This window comes from Haemaphysalis longicornis, unplaced genomic scaffold, assembly GCF_048455015.1.
Source record: "Haemaphysalis longicornis isolate Haplotype H1 unplaced genomic scaffold, Haemaphysalis longicornis Haplotype H1 scaffold_6, whole genome shotgun sequence".
Lineage (NCBI taxonomy): Eukaryota > Metazoa > Arthropoda > Arachnida > Ixodida > Ixodidae > Haemaphysalis > Haemaphysalis longicornis.
Window position 1 is genome coordinate 38,954,492 of NW_027526407.1, and position 20,604 is coordinate 38,975,095.

The 20,604-nt window shown below is 47.7% G+C and overlaps 1 protein-coding gene across 1 annotated transcript; it reads left to right on the forward strand.

Moving 5' to 3' along the window:
- The first annotated feature begins 1,088 nt into the window (after positions 1-1,088).
- On the forward strand, positions 1,089-19,486 carry LOC144141499 (uncharacterized). The gene is made up of 4 exons (XM_077673052.1): positions 1,089-1,658; positions 14,800-15,107; positions 17,051-17,308; positions 19,065-19,486. The coding sequence occupies exons 2-4, from the start codon at positions 14,800-14,802 to the stop codon at positions 19,192-19,194; spliced, it is 696 nt and encodes a 231-aa protein (XP_077529178.1). The 5' UTR covers positions 1,089-1,658; the 3' UTR covers positions 19,195-19,486.
- Positions 19,487-20,604: the final 1,118 nt, after the last annotated feature.

Consider the following 20,604-nt stretch of genomic DNA (forward strand, 5'->3'; position numbering starts at 1 on the left):
CGGTGAGCGCCTTAACCACCCTAGACACGTCCTTTCGAAACTGCCGACGGCATGAACGGGGTGAAGTGCACAGATAAATGCGTGCTGGCAAAAGTACCGAGATGTGTTCCACCACGTAGAATTAAAACACTGACGCTGAAGCTTTCAATTCCGGAGCTAGCAACGACCAGGCCCGGCTGACGCAAAAGGCGGTGCGTCCTCTGTTCAGAGCGAGAATCTTCTACGGGCAGGAGCCAGAAGTCCCTAACCTTGACTTGCACTTATGCCCCGCAGTTGAGCTCGAAGGGTAGATCGTTCAGGAACCTCTATAGCGGACCCATGCAAGAGGCGGTGTGCTTCACACACATCAAGGGTCAAACTGGAATGCGAGTGCTGCAAAATGACATCAGAGTAAGGCCAGAATAATGATTCATTATGGAAAGTTGCCTGACTGGTTCCAACTGCTTAGGATCTGATGAGCGGAGTCTGGCATTTTGACTATATTGAAGCACGACGCACATGAAGTGTGGCTTACTGGGAATCTGCAGGATCCTCGTAAGGCGATCTTCCACCTTCAGTAATGCAAAAATACTTTGCATCACTATTATCAACTTGTGGGCTCTGAGACAAGTACGGTACATTTGCAGATTACACTGGAGACGAGATTCACGCTTCAATAGCTTGCAGAGTCAAGATCCAAACGCAGCTTGTCGAGGCCCTCCTCCTCACGAGCCACGGGCTAAAACCTCAACCAGAATATAGTTCTGATGCCAGTCATGTGAAAGGCCAAAGTTCGAGGATGTTTATGTAAAAATAAGGAGGCTCCTTGAAATCGATCAGCGAACCAGTAGGAACGAAGGATGGCCGTCCGAAAGCTCGTTCCGCGCGCGTCTTTTGTTTTGTGGGGGTCGTTCCGATGTCGGTACGTCCTGCTCATAAAGGAGACCAGAGAACTGATGGGGGGTTCATAACAAGTTAAGGCAGCTAAGAAAGCAAGCAAGTTGGACTGAAAATGACAAGACGCTAAAGGTCGAGAACTCCAGCCAGTTTCCCGTATACCGTGCGACTGCGCTAATCTAATCGCCTAATGAGCAACAACTACCGAGCAGGACACGCGAAGTTTACTGCCAGGCTCCAAAACTTTGCCCCAGTGTGCTTCGGATTGGTACCGAGAGCGGCAATCGCTGCTTCTTCGAGCCGAGGAAGAAAAGAAGGCGCGGGCCGCTGGCATCCGCCACGGCAGCAGCAGCAGCAACGGCGGGCGCGGGAAAGGCGGCAGGGGCGGGAGAGCTTTTCAGCGTGACCTGACTTGTAGGTTTCCGGGTCTACTGGCGAAGCGGGCGAGGGAAGCCGTCGTCTGCTGCGCCTCCCGCAGATGATGGTTCCAAGTTCGAGGACGCTGGAGACTGCGAGAGGAGGACGACGGTCGAGCGAGAGGGCAGCGTCAGTGCTCGCCTCTCGCCCTATAAAAGCATTCGAACCTGTGGCGCCGCTCTGCACAACTGAACGCACGCACAGCGCCGCGGACCCCAAGAAACGGTGACCAACCAGCGGGCCTGACTGTCAATTCACCGTTCCCCAGTGTCGCCCGCTACCAGGGTCCTACAGTTCACCCGCCCGCACGAGGACACCTAGGCGCTCTCCTGTGGAACTGACGAAGCGCCCTTACAAGAACGGAGGTGAGTGGACTTGACCTCAGTTGCCAGAGAGCTCCCGGAGTGAGATGCTTCACCATCTGGCTGAGATTTGGCTGGTACGGTTAAAATTGCTAAGCACTCAACTCAGGTCACGGACTCTTGAAAAGCGGATGAATTCGCTGTGCTAAGTTCTGATGTGGTCGAAATGATTAGATGATGTACACAGTATAGAACAAAGGAATAGGTTTAAGTTCGTCGGGATTACGGAGGCACTCAAAATGAGCGAGCTTTATCTCCACTAAGTACAAAATAAGCCGACGTTACACCTTTGGATATTGGCATTGAGATCACGGAGTAACGGTGTCGAGGTTATTGGCTGCCCATCGAAATGAAGTGCCAAAAAAGTGTTTTGAGAGGCAGTCACTGGTAAGAGCGGAGTGATAATCTGATTATTAGTACAGCACAAAAATGTGTCCTCAGTATACCTTTTAGCGCATGCCTTTGAAGTTTCAGAAATCTGAAAGATGCTTGCCGTGTCCTAAATGGTACTTACACTGCGTTGACGAATTATTGCATAGCCTAAATTAGGCTGTGTTGTTTTTTGCACACGAGCACATCCAGTTGGGATACGACCAAAAAACATCGCGTTTTAGAGATACGAATACAAGAGAAGAAGACTTTTCGTGATGCCTAAGAATAAACTCGACATGAATACACTTCGCACTTCTGTGGCTTCAGCACCATGTGGCCGCCGTTTCTTGAAATGACAGTTATCTATCGGTGTAGGCGACCTGCACAGTGACTGGTACTTCTCAGAACAGAATACGCCGTGAAAGTGTAAGCTTGTCATATTAACAGTATTTACGTAGTTAAACTGTCAGTTTGTCGTATTAATTGTATTTTAGTCGACACAGTAGCTGCATAAGATCTTTATCTGCAGGCTTGGGCTTCGTTGTAAACGAGGGGTCCTGGGTCGGAAAAAAAAGGAAGTGATAGTTTTTCGATGTCTGATGATAAAACACCGCACGTTGCTGCATCTTTGCGATTGGCTTGGAAGATATTGACAGATTATGAGCAGATCCCCGAAGGGCCTTTTCTTTCTTTTAAAGAGGTAATTTTATGGAAATGATCGGGTTCTTGGTAGCCTCCTAATACACTGCTTGGAGTTCGATGTAACGAACGAGATTACGGCCACGTCAATAAGCACATGTATCACCACAGCGGGTAACTTCCTTGAATTATTAGCATAAATAATTAAATGGCGCTACACGATGCAATGTACCTTAAACTGACGAAGCTACGGTATGTTCACCTGCAGTGAGGACCAAAGGATGATTATAAAATGTTGTTTTGTGAAAGCTGCACTATCAAGGACTTGCTTCCTCCAACGCTGGCTGCAGCTTTCGGCAACCCTGGAGGAGCAATGTCTTGGACGCAAAATTCTCGCAAAATTATTTTCTAAATAACCTGTATCCCTGCACATGTAGGTACCTTCTTACCCCCTTACCCATTTCCCCGCTTCTACCACAGCCCAGCTGCTTTGTAAAACAAGTTTATTAAATTCAATAGAGTGACCTTTTTGGGCAAAAATAAATGTAATATTTCATTGAAGCTTTCTGCAAGTTTTTACGGCTCAACTGTAGTTTAAACTTCAGCAACCTTGTGAACTGCCACGTAAACGTAAAAACTTGAATTTAAGATCCAATGCCACAGATTGTTCTGCACAAGGCATGTTTCGTGTTGAGCAAGGCGAAGATATTGTGGCTGAAATTGTGACTGATTCATTTGAATAGGACTATTTTTTAAGTTCAAAGACACAGAAGAATTGAAGCCGGATTGCCATAATTTATTCGTGGCAAGCTTACAATTACGATCCCAACACGGGGAACCGCAGAAAGGCACATGAACTTTGTTCTTACATTTGAAGTTTTTCGCGCCTTCGCCTCTCGCATACTCGTCCTGCACTAGTTCATGGTAGCAGTCACTATGTGAAGCGTGAGCGGTTGGTTCCCTCATTGGCAAGTTCCAAGCAGTACGGGGTCAATGGCAGGGACGGAAATGAAGGCGGGAAATGCTTAGAAGCATTCCCGGGAAATAGCTGTTTAAAAACGAATGAACAGAAAGGAAACAAGATTTACTACGAAAGACGTGCCCTGGACATAGGGGACATTCTCGGGTGACCAAGGGTTTCCTTACTGTTGACGTCAGCTGGGTCCCAGAGGAGGGACGTCCGTCTCGCCTTTTAGAACGTTGCACGCCGGAGACTGGGCCCGCTAAGGCAATTCCGTGGTTCAGCTCCCCACAACTCACTCAAGGGACGAATCCAAGTCACCAACAAGGCAAATTCCGCGAATGACAGAAACGTGCATATCACTCGGCCACTAAAATGGAATCTGCGCGGTGACAACGCGCAGACCAGAACGTCATGCTTGCACTGTGTGATGCCACAGCTCAGACCGAACTTTTCAGCCAATCGTACGCTTGACGTCGTTATGCGCAGAGCTCCAATGTTCACCACATTAATTGGCCAGGAAAGTTCAGTGTGGCGAAGTTGAGCCACAGGTTTGTATCAGAGAGAGTGGGGAGTGGAAGGGCAAAGTGCATGGTCGAAGTTTGGACGTCCTCCGCTGTTCAGGCAGGAGAGCTTCGGGGTGCCCGTTGTTGGTAGCTTGGATTAAGTTGTGATCGCGCTGTTTTTCTGCGAATTTAATCAGGGGTTCAGAAGAAAAAGCACGTGAAGTTAGTAGCGAGCCGTTCTCGATGCTGCTTCTGTTACTTTTGGGTAGCAGGAAATCATTCGAGCAGCACTGTTGATGGAAATTAGGGTCATGCCCTCGGCTGAAACGTCCGCAGCCTCGCAGCGAGAAATATTTGAATAGTTGAGATTGGAGTGCGTTTTTTAGAGAAAGGCAAATAGAAGTCAATACTTTGTTGAATCTACGTAAGGACCATCATACCAATAACATGTGGCACGGAATCGCATTCGAACCGCTTTAAATGTGCGTAAAATTTTAAAAGTATTCCTCTTATCTAAAAGGTTTCGGCTGATAAATTTGCCAGTAACTTTTAAAAAATGACCATAGTCTGCTTTTGGCAACATGCTCTCAAACGATCTCGCGCTGCGGCGATAAGGAGAAAATGATCTATGCGGCTGGACGTGACGCAGGAAAAAGAGAGGGTTACGATTGTGCACAGTGTTTGCAGCCATTTGCGGTGAAAATGGGGGGAAATTTTAGCTTTTAAATAAAATGGTAAAATTTTGCCCAGACAAGTGCTATTAAACACAACATCGTATGCGGCTGCTTAATGGGGGATATATTGGGCCACTAAAATATATCTGAATCTTTTCACACAGAAAATAAAACTGTGGCTACAAAAATTTTGCACAAGACAGGACATTAAATGCGACGAACCGGAATTTGTCAATTTTCTGGGTTATAAATAATTCATAATAAAAGAAGTCGTACAGAAGGAAACTAGGTGATTGTTTGATCTTGTTACAAATTTTGATTTGTGAAATGCAACAGCAATGAACACAGCTACGGAAGTGACACATTTTGTAAAACGCGAAAATGGGGGATATCGTAGTCAACATTACCAGTGTCTTATTTTAGCATTTGTGGAACAATTTCTAAAATTTGAATTAAACTGGTTGCGTTGCAGCTACAACGTCTGAAGTAGACACCCGGGGCCCTGACTGAAATGAATATTAGCGATTCGAAAGAGCGAATAATAGTTTTGGAAACCATGAAACTGCAATTTACGGCGCCTAACTAAAACTAAATAATATCGATTGCGTTCTCTAGCTGCATGTTTAAATTTTATACATGAGTGCCTAAACTCTTTGAATTGTTTATAGTCGGGGAAGCATGTTTATGATTTGTTATCACCCCATTTTCTCGTCGTTTTCAACCCTCGTGTCGGTTGAGCGTCTCAAATATTTTCATTTGTGAGTTCTCCGGGCAAGCAGAAGTACAGTCAGAATTACTTCCTTTCACTATAGCAAAAACTGCTTTCTTCACAACTTTTTGCGGAGTTCATGTGACGCAACATCATTGTCTTGTGGGTGCCCTACTGAGTCTGGTTAAAGTACTGATGAATTTTGATGAACGTAACTTCGGAGCGCTTCTTCGGCGGGATGGGAGCACGTCAAGTTTAGCACATAATTTTTTTAATTTTCCAGTGCTCTTAGCAAGAAAAAGTAATGTTGCTGCATTATTTCCTTTTACCATTTGAAGCAGCTTCTGCCACAACTTTTTACCAAGTTCGTGTGAGACAACGTCGTGATTTTGTGGGCGCCCAATTGTGTCTGGCAATGTTTGGGTGAGGGGGGAACGAAACTTTCAGTCGTCTGTGGAATGCGAAGACGTGAAACTTAGCACACACTTGTCACATTGAAATTGAGCGTGTCAAACAGCACAGAAATTGTACGCTCATTTGTGCAATTAAGCACACATTTATAACACATAAAAATTATTGTGAGTACCCCGCACAAATGTAAGTACGATGGAAGAATCTTTTTTTTTCCCGAAACAAAAATGAATTGCTTTTCCACAACTTCTACAAAGCTCGTATGAGGCAACGTCGTGATGCTGGCAGGGCACAGTTTTGTATGGGGACGTTCTTGTAAGAGGCTGACGTAACCTCGCAGATCAAATTTTGCACTACGCATTTTTTATCGAGGTGCCAACAGGCCGAGACTCAAAATAACCAAAGATTTGGTCAAAATAATGCCGTGTCAGTGAACGATGAGTCTACAGGCTGCGCTTCGGATATACATTACTGCTGAAAACTTTCTGACATGGTGAACAACCTGAAAGCGTGGAATGACACAACACATTCGCTATTTGTAGTTTAACTCGTCAATTTCGGAAAATAAAATTCGTCCACGACGCAGTAGGTTTACCGCGAGCTTAAATTGCTGGTCCATAATTCATAAGTGAAGCCAGACAAAAGTACGCAAGACAACAAGAGAAGGCAGCAAGGCCAGTGGTGTTTGTGTGTGTGTGCCTTCTCTTCTTGTTCTGGGTGCTTTTGGATGGTTACCCTCTAAGTCCATTAAATTTACCACCCACGAATATAGCACGCAAACTACAGCACTAGCCAGGAGAACAAAGTGTCTCTGAAGCGGCAGGTTTCTCCGTGGAGGCTAGTTACCTCGGTGCGAGTCTAAAACAGACGATAGTTTCTTTGACTATCATCAGCATTTTTCCTCCTTTTCGGTTACCTCGGGCTCTTTAACGGAAGACCCAACCACTGCGACGTCAGAAAGAGAGAGAGAGAGAGAAAGAGATAGAAAAGGCGCCGGCGAGCTAAGGATCAAAGCAAGCACAAAACCAGGTCATCCCACCGCGACCCCGATCTTCAAGACGCGGACTGAGCTGACCTTGACCGCCGTCGCAGCCATCTCGCTCTCCTCTCTGCGGCCGCCGCCGCGTGCATTTTGCTTCTTTCTAGACGTCTTTTTCGGCAGAAGTCATCGTCGTCGGGTCCCCCATCTTTCCATCCCCCTCCCTTCTTTGGGAAATAACGGTTCACCCCGGCCTCCCCTCGCACAAAGATCGCTTGGAAGAGGAGGGAAGGGGATGGCGAGCTCTCTTCCTCCTTTAACTCGCCTCTTCCTGTGCCCTCGCCTCTTCCAGAAGGAGCCGCATCGGCGGCGACGGTAACAAGACCAAAAGCCTAGTCTCTAGGACCGGTCTAGGCCGGCCCGAACCGCGAAACTCCCATCCGAACGGAATGCAGGTCACCCTAGGAGAGAGGTGACGCTGAGAACACGGAGAGGTAGTTTGAAAGAGAGAGAGAGAGAAGGCTTTCAAGAAGCAAGCGGTGAAACTACGAGCAAAAAGAAAATAAACAGCGTCTGGCCCCGGTGCAACAAGAACAGGTGGTGCGCCGCGTCTTACGTCGCTCGGTTTTGTTTCGGTCTTGGGTAACAATAACGCAAGTGGTTCAACCACGACCCCCAGTTCTTTGGCCACCCGCTCCCGCTGCGTCTAGGAGGAAAAACGCTGTCTGGGGGCCGTTGAGCCTTTCGTGACCCGTTACAAGCCTAGGCCTGATCGGTCGCGGCGATGAAAAGGGTAAGGTTGCGAGCAGGTATACGTGACGTGGTCGTTGTGCGCCCGTGATATTAAATAAATCCGTAGCCGCGAGATAGAACACCCGACCGCAGGTTAAGGCAGGTTTTGTGACCATGGAGGCGTAATAATGTTCTGAGCTGTTTCACAATTTCTTTTCGGGCTTCCCAATTGGCCAGGGTGTTTCATAGCAATAGCAGACCGCTGGGAGTCTTTCTGCTGGCACCCGTAATGAGCCTCATTTAAAACGGTGCAGGCGCCAAAGATTCATGTGAAAAAAAAAAACAAGTTTTTTGCAGAGAGCAGTCACTGGCCTCGACTTTATGGTTATCATATTCTTGGTTATACTGGTAGCTAGGATGTTTTGTAAAGAATGTATAGCAGTGGACGAACAATCAGAAGATACAAGATAAGTATACCAGTGGACATATGGTCAGTATACGCAAAGTAGACATACTGAAACTGAAAACAGTTCCCTTATATCGCTTTGTCCTTACATTCCCAGACAAGGTTAGTCCAGATCACAAAGTGGAAAGTAGTTTGTTGATTTTCAACCCTCTGATTTGATGGTCACTTCATTTTCCTGCTACAGGTGCTGCATATTTTTCAGCTGGAGAACCATTCTGTCTTTTATCATGCTTTGATAGAAAAAGAGAACACAGGACGGTAGTTTGAAGGCGGCCGCACCTACATGGGGTTTTGCACTTGTGAAACGGATTACGCAAAAAACAAAATAGGCTTCTCCAGGTCGCTACACACAAAAAAAAAAAACGTGCGCAGAAAATTCCGACGTGGTGGTAAATACAAATGATTCCTGTAACTTCCTATAAGCCATAGGTTGGAAAGCGGCGTAGGTGCCATAACAATGAGTTCAGAGAATAGAACTAGTAAAACGTTTGCGACGTAAGCCAACGTTTCTCTGCTATCTACGAGAGTGTAGACATGCCCTTCGGCTGAAACGTGAAATATCAAGGCACAGGAGATGCAGCTACAAGGGGTCTGGGTGGGTTGATCGACAATTCACTTGCTCTCTAGCGAGCTTGAATGTCTCGGCGTAAAGGGCTTCAAAGTTGCCTTGGTCTGAGATTTTGATGTCATTATTTCCTGAGTTGTTCTGGGTGCACAGAATTCCTGAGGTGCGCACATGCGCACTGATGCTGTGAATAAGTAAGACGGAAGAGTTTCCGAAGGAGGTGAAAACAGACTATCGGGACTATCAGTTTTCTCCCATCAATTAAGTTTCAAGATGGCGCGTTATCCCGATATCTCACTCGTCTCTCACCACGACCCGTCATGGCAACGCTTTTTTATGACAAGAACCGCGCGTACAGCATACGCAGACGGTTAAAAAGAAGTGCATATAGCCGCTAAACTCCGGTGAAACGCCGAGAATAAATATCAAAAGTAATTAAAAAAATAGAGAAGCTCACACTAACCCGTAAAACTTGAAGGTAGTGAAAATGTACGTAACCTTCACTATCATCACGGAAGTTTATGTCCACGGCTGCAGCCGATTTGCTTCTTTTTCGCTGCGGCAAGTGCACCTTTACTCCGTCATTGTTGTTTAAGTGTGAGCTTTTTTAAATTGTTTTTTTGGGAGGAATAATCATTGGACATCAACTTGGAGGGGCGTACGCTATGAGGTGTCTTTCTCGCTCCGAGCAAGTGTTGCCACGATTACGGGAAACACTGGAGATTTTTTTGGGGGTCAATCTTGGCCAGTTTCCCTAAGTGGGTACGCTTGGCATCACAAACGTGCACCGGGGATGCTGGACGTTCGCCGCGAGGCCCACCCCCACTTGCGCGCGCTCGGCAAATTCTTGGTATTTTTAGCCGTGGACACGAAAAATTTGCGATTTGCTAAACAGCTTCGTTCTTAAAAAAAGGTAATAAATGAAGTCGGTAAGCTATAGATTAGCAAACAAACTCTGAGTCTTGTATTTGTGATGTTTTTTTGTTTTGTTTTGATGCGCTGACTGCAGCCACCCCGTTTGAGACTTGATAGCGAATTTTGTTGCTACTTCCTCGATTCTTGCGTTCCGCTAGCCCTGGCGGCATTCTGGAGATGAGCGCTGATGCGTGACGTCTGGCGGCGAGGTCGCGAAACCGGCACCACAGGTCAGGTATCCGGACGTGTTGGGGTCCTGCATGGTCTGCACCGGTACAGGACAACTGAAAAGCGCCACGAACGGTTGCGCCGAATTCCGAACAGGAACTCTCATAATGGCCGCTGCTCTAGGTCAACCCGGATGTCCTGGATCTTTGGAGGCGGCGCTGAAGGCCGCTTCGAGAAATATGTCAACGTGTCGCACGGAAGGTCCGGGAGGATCGTTGTATCTGGGTCGACGCCCCGCGAGTGTATCTTGTAAACAGCGGGGGACGCCGTTATTTATGTGTTTACTTGCACCTTGCGAATTTTACACTTGACATGTTTTCGGCGGGAACACTATGTATTTGAATTATCGCTGCAAGTTAAGTTGCCAAACTTGGCATGACTAACTTTTTGATGAGTCTATTTTAACCAGCTGTTGGAAGTGAACGAGGGAGGCCTTCATCCTGCAGTGGGCATAAAATGTGCCGACGATAATGATGATGATTATTGGTGTTATGATTTTTAATAAGTTCTACATAACAGACGCTCTGCCCGTAAAATTTCGACAACAATTACGCTACGGACACGTTCGCAATACGTGATGTACAGGGGAATCTATGCCGGATTCCAGCCCTGGCTTTAATGCGAACCATTCATTGCCTACGAACGCCGGTGTCAGTGACCTGTCTGGCTGCATTTCTGGCCTCCTATCCCCGATTTTCCTGTATGCCTGTAAAGGGTGCACCACAGCACGCAGAGTAGTTTGACGGGGAAACAAACTTTAGTACTTATTTGAAAAAATGTCATCACTACTCGCACTACAGGGTTTATTGAGGTGAAAGTCTGATTTGTCTCACTGAAAGATTGACCTTGAATGACTCCGGCTTCGTCACTTATGGCACAAAACCCATGTGACGGAAGGAAAGCCATAATTGAAACACAGCATGCCAGCCGTGTATACGAGATTATTAAAATTTTCCAAAGTTTATTATTTACTGATCACTAATTAATATTAGTGCTTCGCAAGGTAGCATTAACGTGGGTTAAGGAATGTGAAATAAAATGGATTAAAGTATGTAAATGCGAATTAAGATGCAATAAGATGAATTATGGCGGATAAAGATGAATTGTGGTGTATTTAGATGAATTAAATGGAATTAATGTGGATTGAGGCGGAACAAGACGAATCATTATGGATTAAGATGTATTCAGGACTGTAAAATTGCCTGGATGCTGGGTCGACGGCTGGACGTATGCATAAAAGGAACCCGTCACAACAGCGCACCAGACATGTAAGCTTAAGTGTGCCCAGATTTCTTCGCAGTAAGGATCCATAGATCCTCATCAAATGGGTAACAGTAGTTAGATGACAGAAGCAATACTTACAAGCGAGACCATGCTTCGCCCTTAATGAGTATCAGTGGAAATGAATTCTGCCTGTATTTTCTTCTCCCGCCTTCCCCTTTCGAATTTAATTATCCATCTTTTATTAAAACCGGTTGCACACTACGGTCATGTAAGGCGAAGAGGTGGCACGCACGAAGGTGCCTCCCAAAGTCTTCCAACTGCTCTTATCCTGCGATGAATCTTAACTCTGTTCGGTAGCCATTCTGTTACCCTGATGGTCCAATGGTTGTCAACGTTCCGCATGCGACCCAACTCCACTTCTCCAGTTTAACTTGAGTTGGTATGCCTTCCATCCAGGTTTTCTCCCTCATCCAAGACGTTGCCAACCCATTAGCGTTATATCATAATTCTTATTTGCATGGCCCTGTGGGCTTACGTTAAGGTTGTTTTGAGAGTCTTAAGACCCCAAGGTTCTGCACCGGAAGTCATCACCAGGAGTATGCATTGGTTCTACACTGTCCTGTTTAGTGGCATAAGCACCATACTTTCCATTACATCGCAGTGCCCGCCAAATGCTCCCAAGTCCATAGTAATTCCACAACTGATTTCTTTCTCGTGGTTTTGTTCACTTCTGACAACGTCTTCCAGGTAGATAGTCATACTCATCCACCTCTTCTAGCGTTTCATTGTTTAAGCTGATGAAGTCGTTTTCTTCGTTTGTATTGAACATTTTTTTAAATATTGTTTTCAACCGCTACCACTCAGCTTCCTGACTTACAGTGGTCTATATTGCGTTGTTTTTCTTCTTTTATTACTGCTTGAATTCTGTGCCACGCTTGCAAAGTAAGTAGGGGGAACAGTGCGTGTATCTCTAATTCTTAATTTGGATGAATCACTGGCTATGCAGTTAAAAGGGCGAAAACCAAGTGGACAACACAACACGATCACGACAGGAGAGACTGGATGGGGTTCCAATCAACTAAAATAAGGCTGTTCCGCTAATGGAAGCCTCACTGTCGTGCCCGGCGGGTCGACGTGACGATATTGGCGATGAGCACAGGAACGTGAGAAGCTGAAATGAACGATCCGCAGCACAAAGTACAAGAAATGTAAGCGGTAGAAAAGCTTGCTTTATGGCATGTTGGTGGCTCACGATGAAAAGAGCCATAGACGAAGCACAACACGAGACGGAGATAGGACAAGCGCTACCTACTGCGCTTGTTGTGTCCATCTCATGTTTGGGCTTCCATTAAAAAATAACTTGTTGAATACCCCCGGTAATCAAAAGGCAAAACTCTTGCGAGATGTTTCTCCCACCATTTATAATTACCATTTACTTTGTTGGCGGAAAATCAAACATTTCCTGTTCGAACCCTTGCTCCAGAGGGACGGGATATAACGTACAGTGTACGAAACACACAGAACTAGGTGTCTTGAGACGATGTCCGCCTGCTTCGCGTGTTGTGCGGTGAATGGCGACGGGGGAGGAATAGCGGAGGACGTGGCGGACGGTCTGTGCTCCCTGTGGGCCGCCAAGGCCACATGAATGGGCGCAGCCCCCTGAACGACCGTGTGACACACGTCGTCTTGCATGACGAATGCCGTGTTCGCCGTGAAAGGAGTCCCGAGTCCGTGAAAAAGTGGGTCACTGGCGGAAAGCTACGTCCTGGAGCTGCGACGGGATGCGCTGGTTCAACAAATGCTAATAGGCGTAGAAATGGTCAAAATTGTGGGACCTGCCATTCATAACATAACGCAGCGAGCGAGACTAGCAATAGGCGGAAGAAATCCCCGGTGATGGAGGACAACTAACAGAGTTCTGGGTGGCTGCACGGCGAGAAGAAAGGCGTTTATCAACGAATTTGTGTGCTCAATTTTAGGCTCGCGTAATTCCTGTTTATTTCGAGCACGTTACCTGCGGCATACTTGTGTTAACTTCGCCCACATTATAATAAGTGCCTTATGTGCAGAGGCGGCCTTCCTTGGACGTCTCTTTCATTCAAATGTTTTGTCCCGCCCTTGAGTTTGTGCATTTAGGTGCCAAACTGTGTTTACTGCTAAGGGAAGTTTCAGAGACTAAGCAAGCGGTTGTTTTGTCCAGAAAGACAGGGGAAGCCTTCTGGCTAATCATTTAGAAGTGATTTTGGAAAGCATTGCTCGAACGTTACGAAGCAAGTAATGCTTGATTTACGCGTGTACCACGGACTTACAGCACTGAAATCAAATCTTGCATTCCATGCGTATCGGGTGCAGTCAATGTGCAAAAATGTTTACCATCCCTTCCTTAGGAGGTTGGGAGAAGAGTGAGGGCTTTCTCACATCATAACTGTGCCAAAAGTGCGGCAAAACCTTCGCTAAAAGTGCGTCCTACGTTTGCTTAAAGGGTCCATGAAGACAAAATACAACTTTGGTTAACTTGAAAGAGTTAGGCTTCAGTACGTCACTCAGCTCCATTCCGGCCACGAAAAACGCTTTTTAATCGATAAAAATGCAAGAAATACTTCACAACTTTCAAATTTCGCGCCACAGTCACGTGTTATCGGTACGAGTGACGTCATATGGGCCATCACTAGAAACATAATTTTCAGTGTGTTAACTGCAGGTTAGCATTCAAGTGATTCGATCAAACGGAATATAGTGGCCCCACTACAATCGTCCAGTCATGTGTCCTGTCGATTGATCAGTTCGGCCACCGTCAATCGGCCAAACAAGATTCTGTGACGTCATAGAAAAGTTGCCGGAAACTAGCTAGCGAGTCGCCACCCCTCCACACGGTTGCTTTAATATCTCCGTTATTTTCCCGAAGTTTGCGATGAAATCGGTATGATTGTTATCAGGACAGAGCAGTCTTTGTAATGAACCAAACTTGTATTTTGTCTTCATGGGTCCTTTAAAGTGCGCCCCATTGATCATCAAACCCTCCAAGAATCAAATTACAAACGAAGTGCAATAAGCAAACGCATCGTTCTAAATGAATAGCGATACGTGGTTTATGAGATGTGTGCTATTGTAATTCTTTTTCACGATAGATGCGTGTACTGTCTTATCTAGAATAGTTTCTTTTTCGCCATTTTCAAGTAACCCTTTTGACACAATTGAAACGCGGTTTCACTTTCGCTTAAAGTGAAACCGGGGTTTCGCTTTAATAACCTGCTTTACAGTCGCTAAGCTGACGTCACGTGCGGTCCGCCGCTCTTCTGCGACGAATCGCAGTCTTGTGTGATGATGTCTTGCATCCAAACTGTAGCAAGTACAGAAAACCCTTGCTATAAGAAAGTCCTCGAAACTAAAATCTGGTTCCGTTATAAGCGGTAGTGCATAAAAAACGGAATGAAGTAATGTTTATGCGCTGCACTTCGGGCTGTGGAAAAATTCGATAAATCAAGCATTCGAATAAAGCGATGTCGTTATAGTAATAATTTACGGTAGACGCGCGTTATGAAACGTTCAGGATAGAAAACTAACCTTATTATAAGTGGTCCTGTGTTAAGTGTGGCGATGGCTACCTCTCCTTGAACTGCAGTTGGAGCCGCGAAATAATACGAATAACGCGGAATCGCAACGAGGCGATTTCTTTGTAGCGAGGATTTAGTGGACTTGTAGCCGACTCAGCAGCTGCTTCCACCGTCCAAACACGTCTTCGCCCTTCTGTTGTCTTCCGCAGATGACGTCTTCTTCGAGCTTCGTCCTGGTCGCTGGAGTGGCACTGTGGCTGGCCTGCGTTTGTGTACACGCTTTGCCCAACGAGACGGGCTCCAAACCCGGCGTCACGGCCAGTGAGTCCGTAGCCGCTCCCGTGATTGGCGGTGCGGCGCCCGCGTCTCGGAGAGCACCTCGGCTGGACGAGCGCAAGTTCAAGTACGATGCCGACCCCAAGAAAGAGCTGACGCAGTTCATGAACACTAAGAACCTGGTCAAGACGCTGGTCAAGCTTGTCTTTGGCAGCGACGAGGAAAGTGCGGCCACATCAAGGTAAGCGAGCACATTCTGGAAAATTGTTCGTCCATTTCATAAGCGGAAATGTAAAACACGCGAAACTTGATGGTAAACGCGCAATGCACAGCAATTGAGGCCTTCGTCGCTTGCTGGCGTCTACTTCCGCCCAGTGAACTTTAGAGTCCGCACGACGCTCACGAGCACGCTCACGATGACGCTCACGAGCGCGTGCATAACGGCCTGTTCTTCGGCCGACTGAACCAACTGCGGCCTACCCGTAGACCTGCGAACGTGAATACAGGTCATCATCGTTATCAGAGCTCATTAAGGCTCGCTTTATTGTATGGCGTTTAGCATAAAGCTCTTCGGCCGAACGAACCACCTGTGGCCTACCCATAGACGAGCGACCGTGAATTCAGATCATCATCATTATCATCAACAACAACATCATCAGATCTCCTTAAGGTTAACTGTATGACATTTAGCATACACAGATCGGCCATTCCGTCTGTTATTTCAAGCTTCGCTTAAAAAGAAGCACTGCTGCCACTGATGACGGGCTTTTGTAAGCAAGATGTTGAATGGTGTACAACACCGAAAGTGGCCAAATTTAGTACTTGCTTTTGTTTGTGTGTGCATAAAGGTACCATTCACAACAGCGTATTGAGTAAGTCAACAAACAACAAGGATTTGAAACCTGAAGTTCAAGTCGCTATGAGGGGTATGATGAAATGTGTACGTGAAATATCACGTATATTGCAATCTACAGAAATCGAAGTTTCACATGTAGACGTTGTAGTGGCGGTGTCAAACCACGTTTAAAGTGCTCCTCTCTATGCCCTGTACGCAACGTTTCTGTAGAAACGACACTCGAATCAATGGCACTTCACATCGATAATCGTTACAAGTACAGCTTAAGCTGAGCTCATCAGAAAATCGGAAGAAAAAAAAACTATGACGTTCCCAGGCAGGTATGACTGGAGAAAGATTAAGAACCTTTCATCTGGCAGTGGACACTAAGATCAGGATAATGATGGTGGTGACCGTGGTGATGATCTTATAGTGTCAGTGCGCAAGATTCTTGTCAACGCAGCATAGGTCGGCAGGATCGCTCACGAGTGCACTACCACACCCCCGCTCACCACCATGAGCGAGTAGTGAGTGAGCCTCGCCATCGTTTTGCACTGGCGAGTGTGAGTGCGAGTGAGTGCGAGCCCCGCTCACGACTCGCGAGTGCACTCGCGCTACTCTCGCGCGCCATTTGCGAAGTGAGCGCCACTATTGAACTTGTACTCGCTGTTGGCAATTCGTTCCAGGAGCCGCACGCTGTTATGGTTGTTAAAGGACGGATTGTTTTTGCTTCAGAAATAGGTCGTCACTGAGCTACTGATATGGGGCACCCTATAATTATTTCTCTGGTGGCGCGTTAATTTACGAATAGGATTTGGATGGCCTCCTGATGCCGTGATACACTAATACTGTTGGTTTTTATGACTCATGGAGGGTCTGCTGTGCACCACTCGCGTGCGAGAGGAGACGAGTGTTGAGCGCGAGGCGAGGGAGTGCGAGTGGTGACGGCGAATTGTGAGCGTGAGTGAGTGTGAGTGGTGATGACGAGTGGTAAGCGTGAGCGCGAGTAAATGCGACTGGTGACGAAGCGGTGAGCGTGAGCGCAAGTGAGTGCGAGTGGTGAGCGTGAGCGCTAGCGTATGCGAGTGGTGGAGGGCGCGTAGTGAACGTGAGTGCAAGTGGTGAGGGCGACTGTTGAGATTGAGTGTGAGTGATTGCGTGAGGAAAAATATTTTTGTCTGTGTGAGTGTGAGTATGTGGCGCCCAGATTTGCCAAGATATGCAACGCAGTGAAGCGCTCAAAAGCAAATTCACTGCTCGAACTGTACTTGGAACCCCTTATCGTAGCCTCTGCTTCGGGAGCCTTCCATTTTCTTAGTCTCTCATTCTTCCATGTCGCGTGCTTACAGGCAGATCCTGAACCTCCTGGTGACGGTCCTGGACATGCTGAAGACGACGTTCGGGAACCGGGCGCGCTCGTCGACGGCGCGGGGCTTCCGCGGGGCGCTGGACGACGCGGCGCTGGCCGGCACCACGATGCTCAAGGGATTCGTCAAGTCCGTGATGACCAAGGACGACAACTGCATGCAGCGCTACCTGTGCGAGGCCAGTCGGGACGCCGTCAAGGAAGCTCACGAGGTCGGATACCTGGTCGCGCAGTTCGGAGGGTGAGTACGCACTCGAGGCACCTCCGCTTCCCGTAGGGGGATTTTAAGAAAATGTTTGTAAGTATATAAGGTGCTGTGCAATACCCCTGCATGTGCTGCCTTGTAAGTATGTACACTTTGCTATAGTTCAGTCTCCGCCCAAAGGATTCACAGTACAGCAAAGATTTCTTGCTGCGGGCCTTCCGAGTGCTTCCGCCCTAAGTAACTGATTGATTTATTCATTGAACTTCTTGACTGACCTCTTAGTTGATTAACCGTTTATTAAAGCGTCCTAAACTCACATTCATTGGTCCGCGAGCTTGGTTAGAATTCTAGAGGACATCTACGCATTCGGGGTTCAAGATGTGTTCGGGAAAGCGTCATAATTGTCCTTTTTGCTTTGTGTCTTTTGCTTCTTTAGTCTGTTACTTTGGTTGTCGTGGCCAATCGCCCTTCTTAGGCGTACGTTTAGGCTTAGCGTTAGGCAGCACCAAAGCTAAGCCTAACGACCCGCCCTGCCACGTCATAGTCGTTGCACGCCAAGCTGCGAGTAGCGCTTTGCGACGTTAGTCCTCGAAACGTAAAGTTAGGCCCCATCGCTTCTCGGCCTTTTGGCTACGATGAAAATGTAAAGTTAGGCCTAACGTTAGGCCTAGCGTAAGGCCGGCGCAGACCCGCGTCAACCCCATTTCCCGCTGAACCTCCAGCAGTCCGGCTGACTCACTATCAACGGCCAATGCTCAGGCCCCATCTTATATTCGAGAAATCTTTAAAGCAAGGGTAGTAGCCCTTTGACACTAAAACGGGCTTGTCACTTTCGTCATTTTCCCGCCATAAATGCCTGCCTCCACAGCCTTGCTCCCGACCTCACTTGGTGCTCGCTGCATACGAGATAAGTCGAGGCGTTAAAACGGCGCAGGATTGGAGCGGCAGTTCTGGCTCGAGACATCGCAGTGAGCGAGGCTTTCCTAGCGGCGGCCGAGAAACGGCTTTCTTGTAGACGCTGTGCGTGAGACAGTGGGCGACGGTTACCCTGGACCAGTAAAAGTGGGACCTCTGCAGAGGAGAGGCCGTAAGCGGCACCGCGCGCTCCAACTGCTGGCGTAAGCGATCTCACGTCATTTCTTGAGCCTTACCTCCTTTGTCTCTGTGGCCGCAGTTCGCGTCTGTACGCAAGCGTGGTAGAGAAAGACCTCAGCTGAATCCGGGTCTTGAGCACGAAAAGGGCTGCCAGGATACAAACCCAAATGCACTGTTTCGGTTAGGCCTAATGTTAGGCCTAACGTCCAGCGGCATCAGCACATTATTTAACCAGTGGACAAAGAGCAAAGAACTGGAGCGTATATCGGTGAAAAGCATGGATGTCGTCTTTTGCAGACCAATATAGAAGCAGGCATTACTGGTTTTTTCAACTGCTTTTTTGCATTGTCTTTTTTAATTACTGTTAAACCTTCACCCACCGCGGTAGCCCAATGGCTAAGGCGTTGTGCTGCTGAGCACGAGGTCGCGGGTTCGATTCCCGGCCGCGGCGGCCGCTTTTCTGATGGAGGCGAAAAGCCGCCCGTGTGTACGAGGTTTCGGCGCACGTTAATGATCCCCAGGTGGTCGAAATTAATCCGGAGCCCTCCACTACGGCGCGCCTCATCGCCTGCGTTGCGCCGGCGCGTTAAACCCTACAATCAATCAATCAATCAATTCTGTGAAACATTCGGGTAGTGATGGCATGCGATGCGTGGTTTATCCGTCAAACACTGTTTTTTTTCTCTCTCTCTCTCAGGTATGCGGCCAGCTACGCCCTCCAGGCCCAGAAGGCATCGCCCATGCAGCGCACCTACAACGCGACGCGGAGCGGCCGCAGTGGCGAGGACTGCTTCAACCTGTACAGCGCCTGCAACGAAACCGACTGAGCGGCAAAACCCGCCCGCTGCGCCCACCGGCCGGTACCGGTTACACTCGTCGTCTCATCGCCTCCCCCGCAACTTCATCATCCAGCACAGCGTTGTTGTGGTTGCCGCCCACCAACGACGTGTGCTCTCCCCTCAGTTCGCGCGCGCTCCTCCACACCACAATTATTTATAGCATTCGCGAATCTGTGCTGCCCGTCGCCGGAACCTGGACGGACCGAGTCTTCTTCCCTTCACCTGGTTGCCCTGCACACGCCATCACCCTTCCCGGGAAGCTTCATCAAACTCATTAAACATAAACACAAAAAAAGGTGTCCCGTGTCTTTTAAGTGGAGCACTCCAAGGGCCCGGCTTGTCGTCGCCGCTCTTCCGGGGTCACGGCCTCACAGCATCACGCACGCAAACAGAGACTTCGTAAATACCGCTTACCCTGGTCGGGACAGAACCTCGGTCCCTCACGTTGCGTAGCTAATGTCTATCCCACTGCACCACACAGGCACATGTTACTCATATGAAAAAATTGGCCGCGTATCTGCTCCCTTCGTTGCAAATGTCGTCAAAAGACGATAGTCTTTGTAGACATTTGCCAAGGAAATGCCCCCCCTTGCTTTCCCGCTCACCTTTCATGCTGTTCTTGTACCGTCGCGATCATCCCAAGGTAAACACACTAAAGGTCTGCTCAAGGCGATTTGAATTTACCGGGTTCTTTGATGCCAGCGCTGCAGTACGGCGGAGGCGCGAGAGAATTCGAGGCGGCCGACTGAAAGGTCTATAGAACTGCGTGGCCGAGCTCCACGTGCGTTCCACGCAGAACGTGGAACCTAGCTAGTGGAACCTTTTGTTGCTGTTGCCGCGTGATTTTTCATATGCCGCCAGGAGGTGGCGCGGGCAACAGCAGGCGGCGGTTTTCTGCAGTAGATGTAGAATATAATTTGCTTTCGAGAAACCAAGCATCGATGAATTTTTTAAGAAAGGAACACTGTGAATGAACATACAAACCGGGCTTAGACGTTTGCATTTGGCAGTGAGTATAAAAGACTATTGCGCAATATCTGTTTTACTTTGGCCGGCTGGCTGAATCGAGTCACAGACAGACAGACAGACAGACATACAGACAGACCAAAATTTCTGGGTTTAAGTAGCCCAAGTAAGACTATCGTCTTTAAAAGTATTGGGGGGATCTTTGCGCGGCGCCTTTGCCACGAACGCTGCCGTTGCTAGGCCGCAAATAAGTACACAGAAATGTAAAATGAGGGAAACATCATGAATAGCGCATTAAGTACCCAAAATTTATGAAAGCTCAATCCAGAACCTCTTTATAGGACTTTTCAGGACTCTCTCTTGACTGCTTTCAGTATCAACACCAGGTTGATACTGAAAATAGACAAGGGAGAGCGCGACATCCCTTCTTGA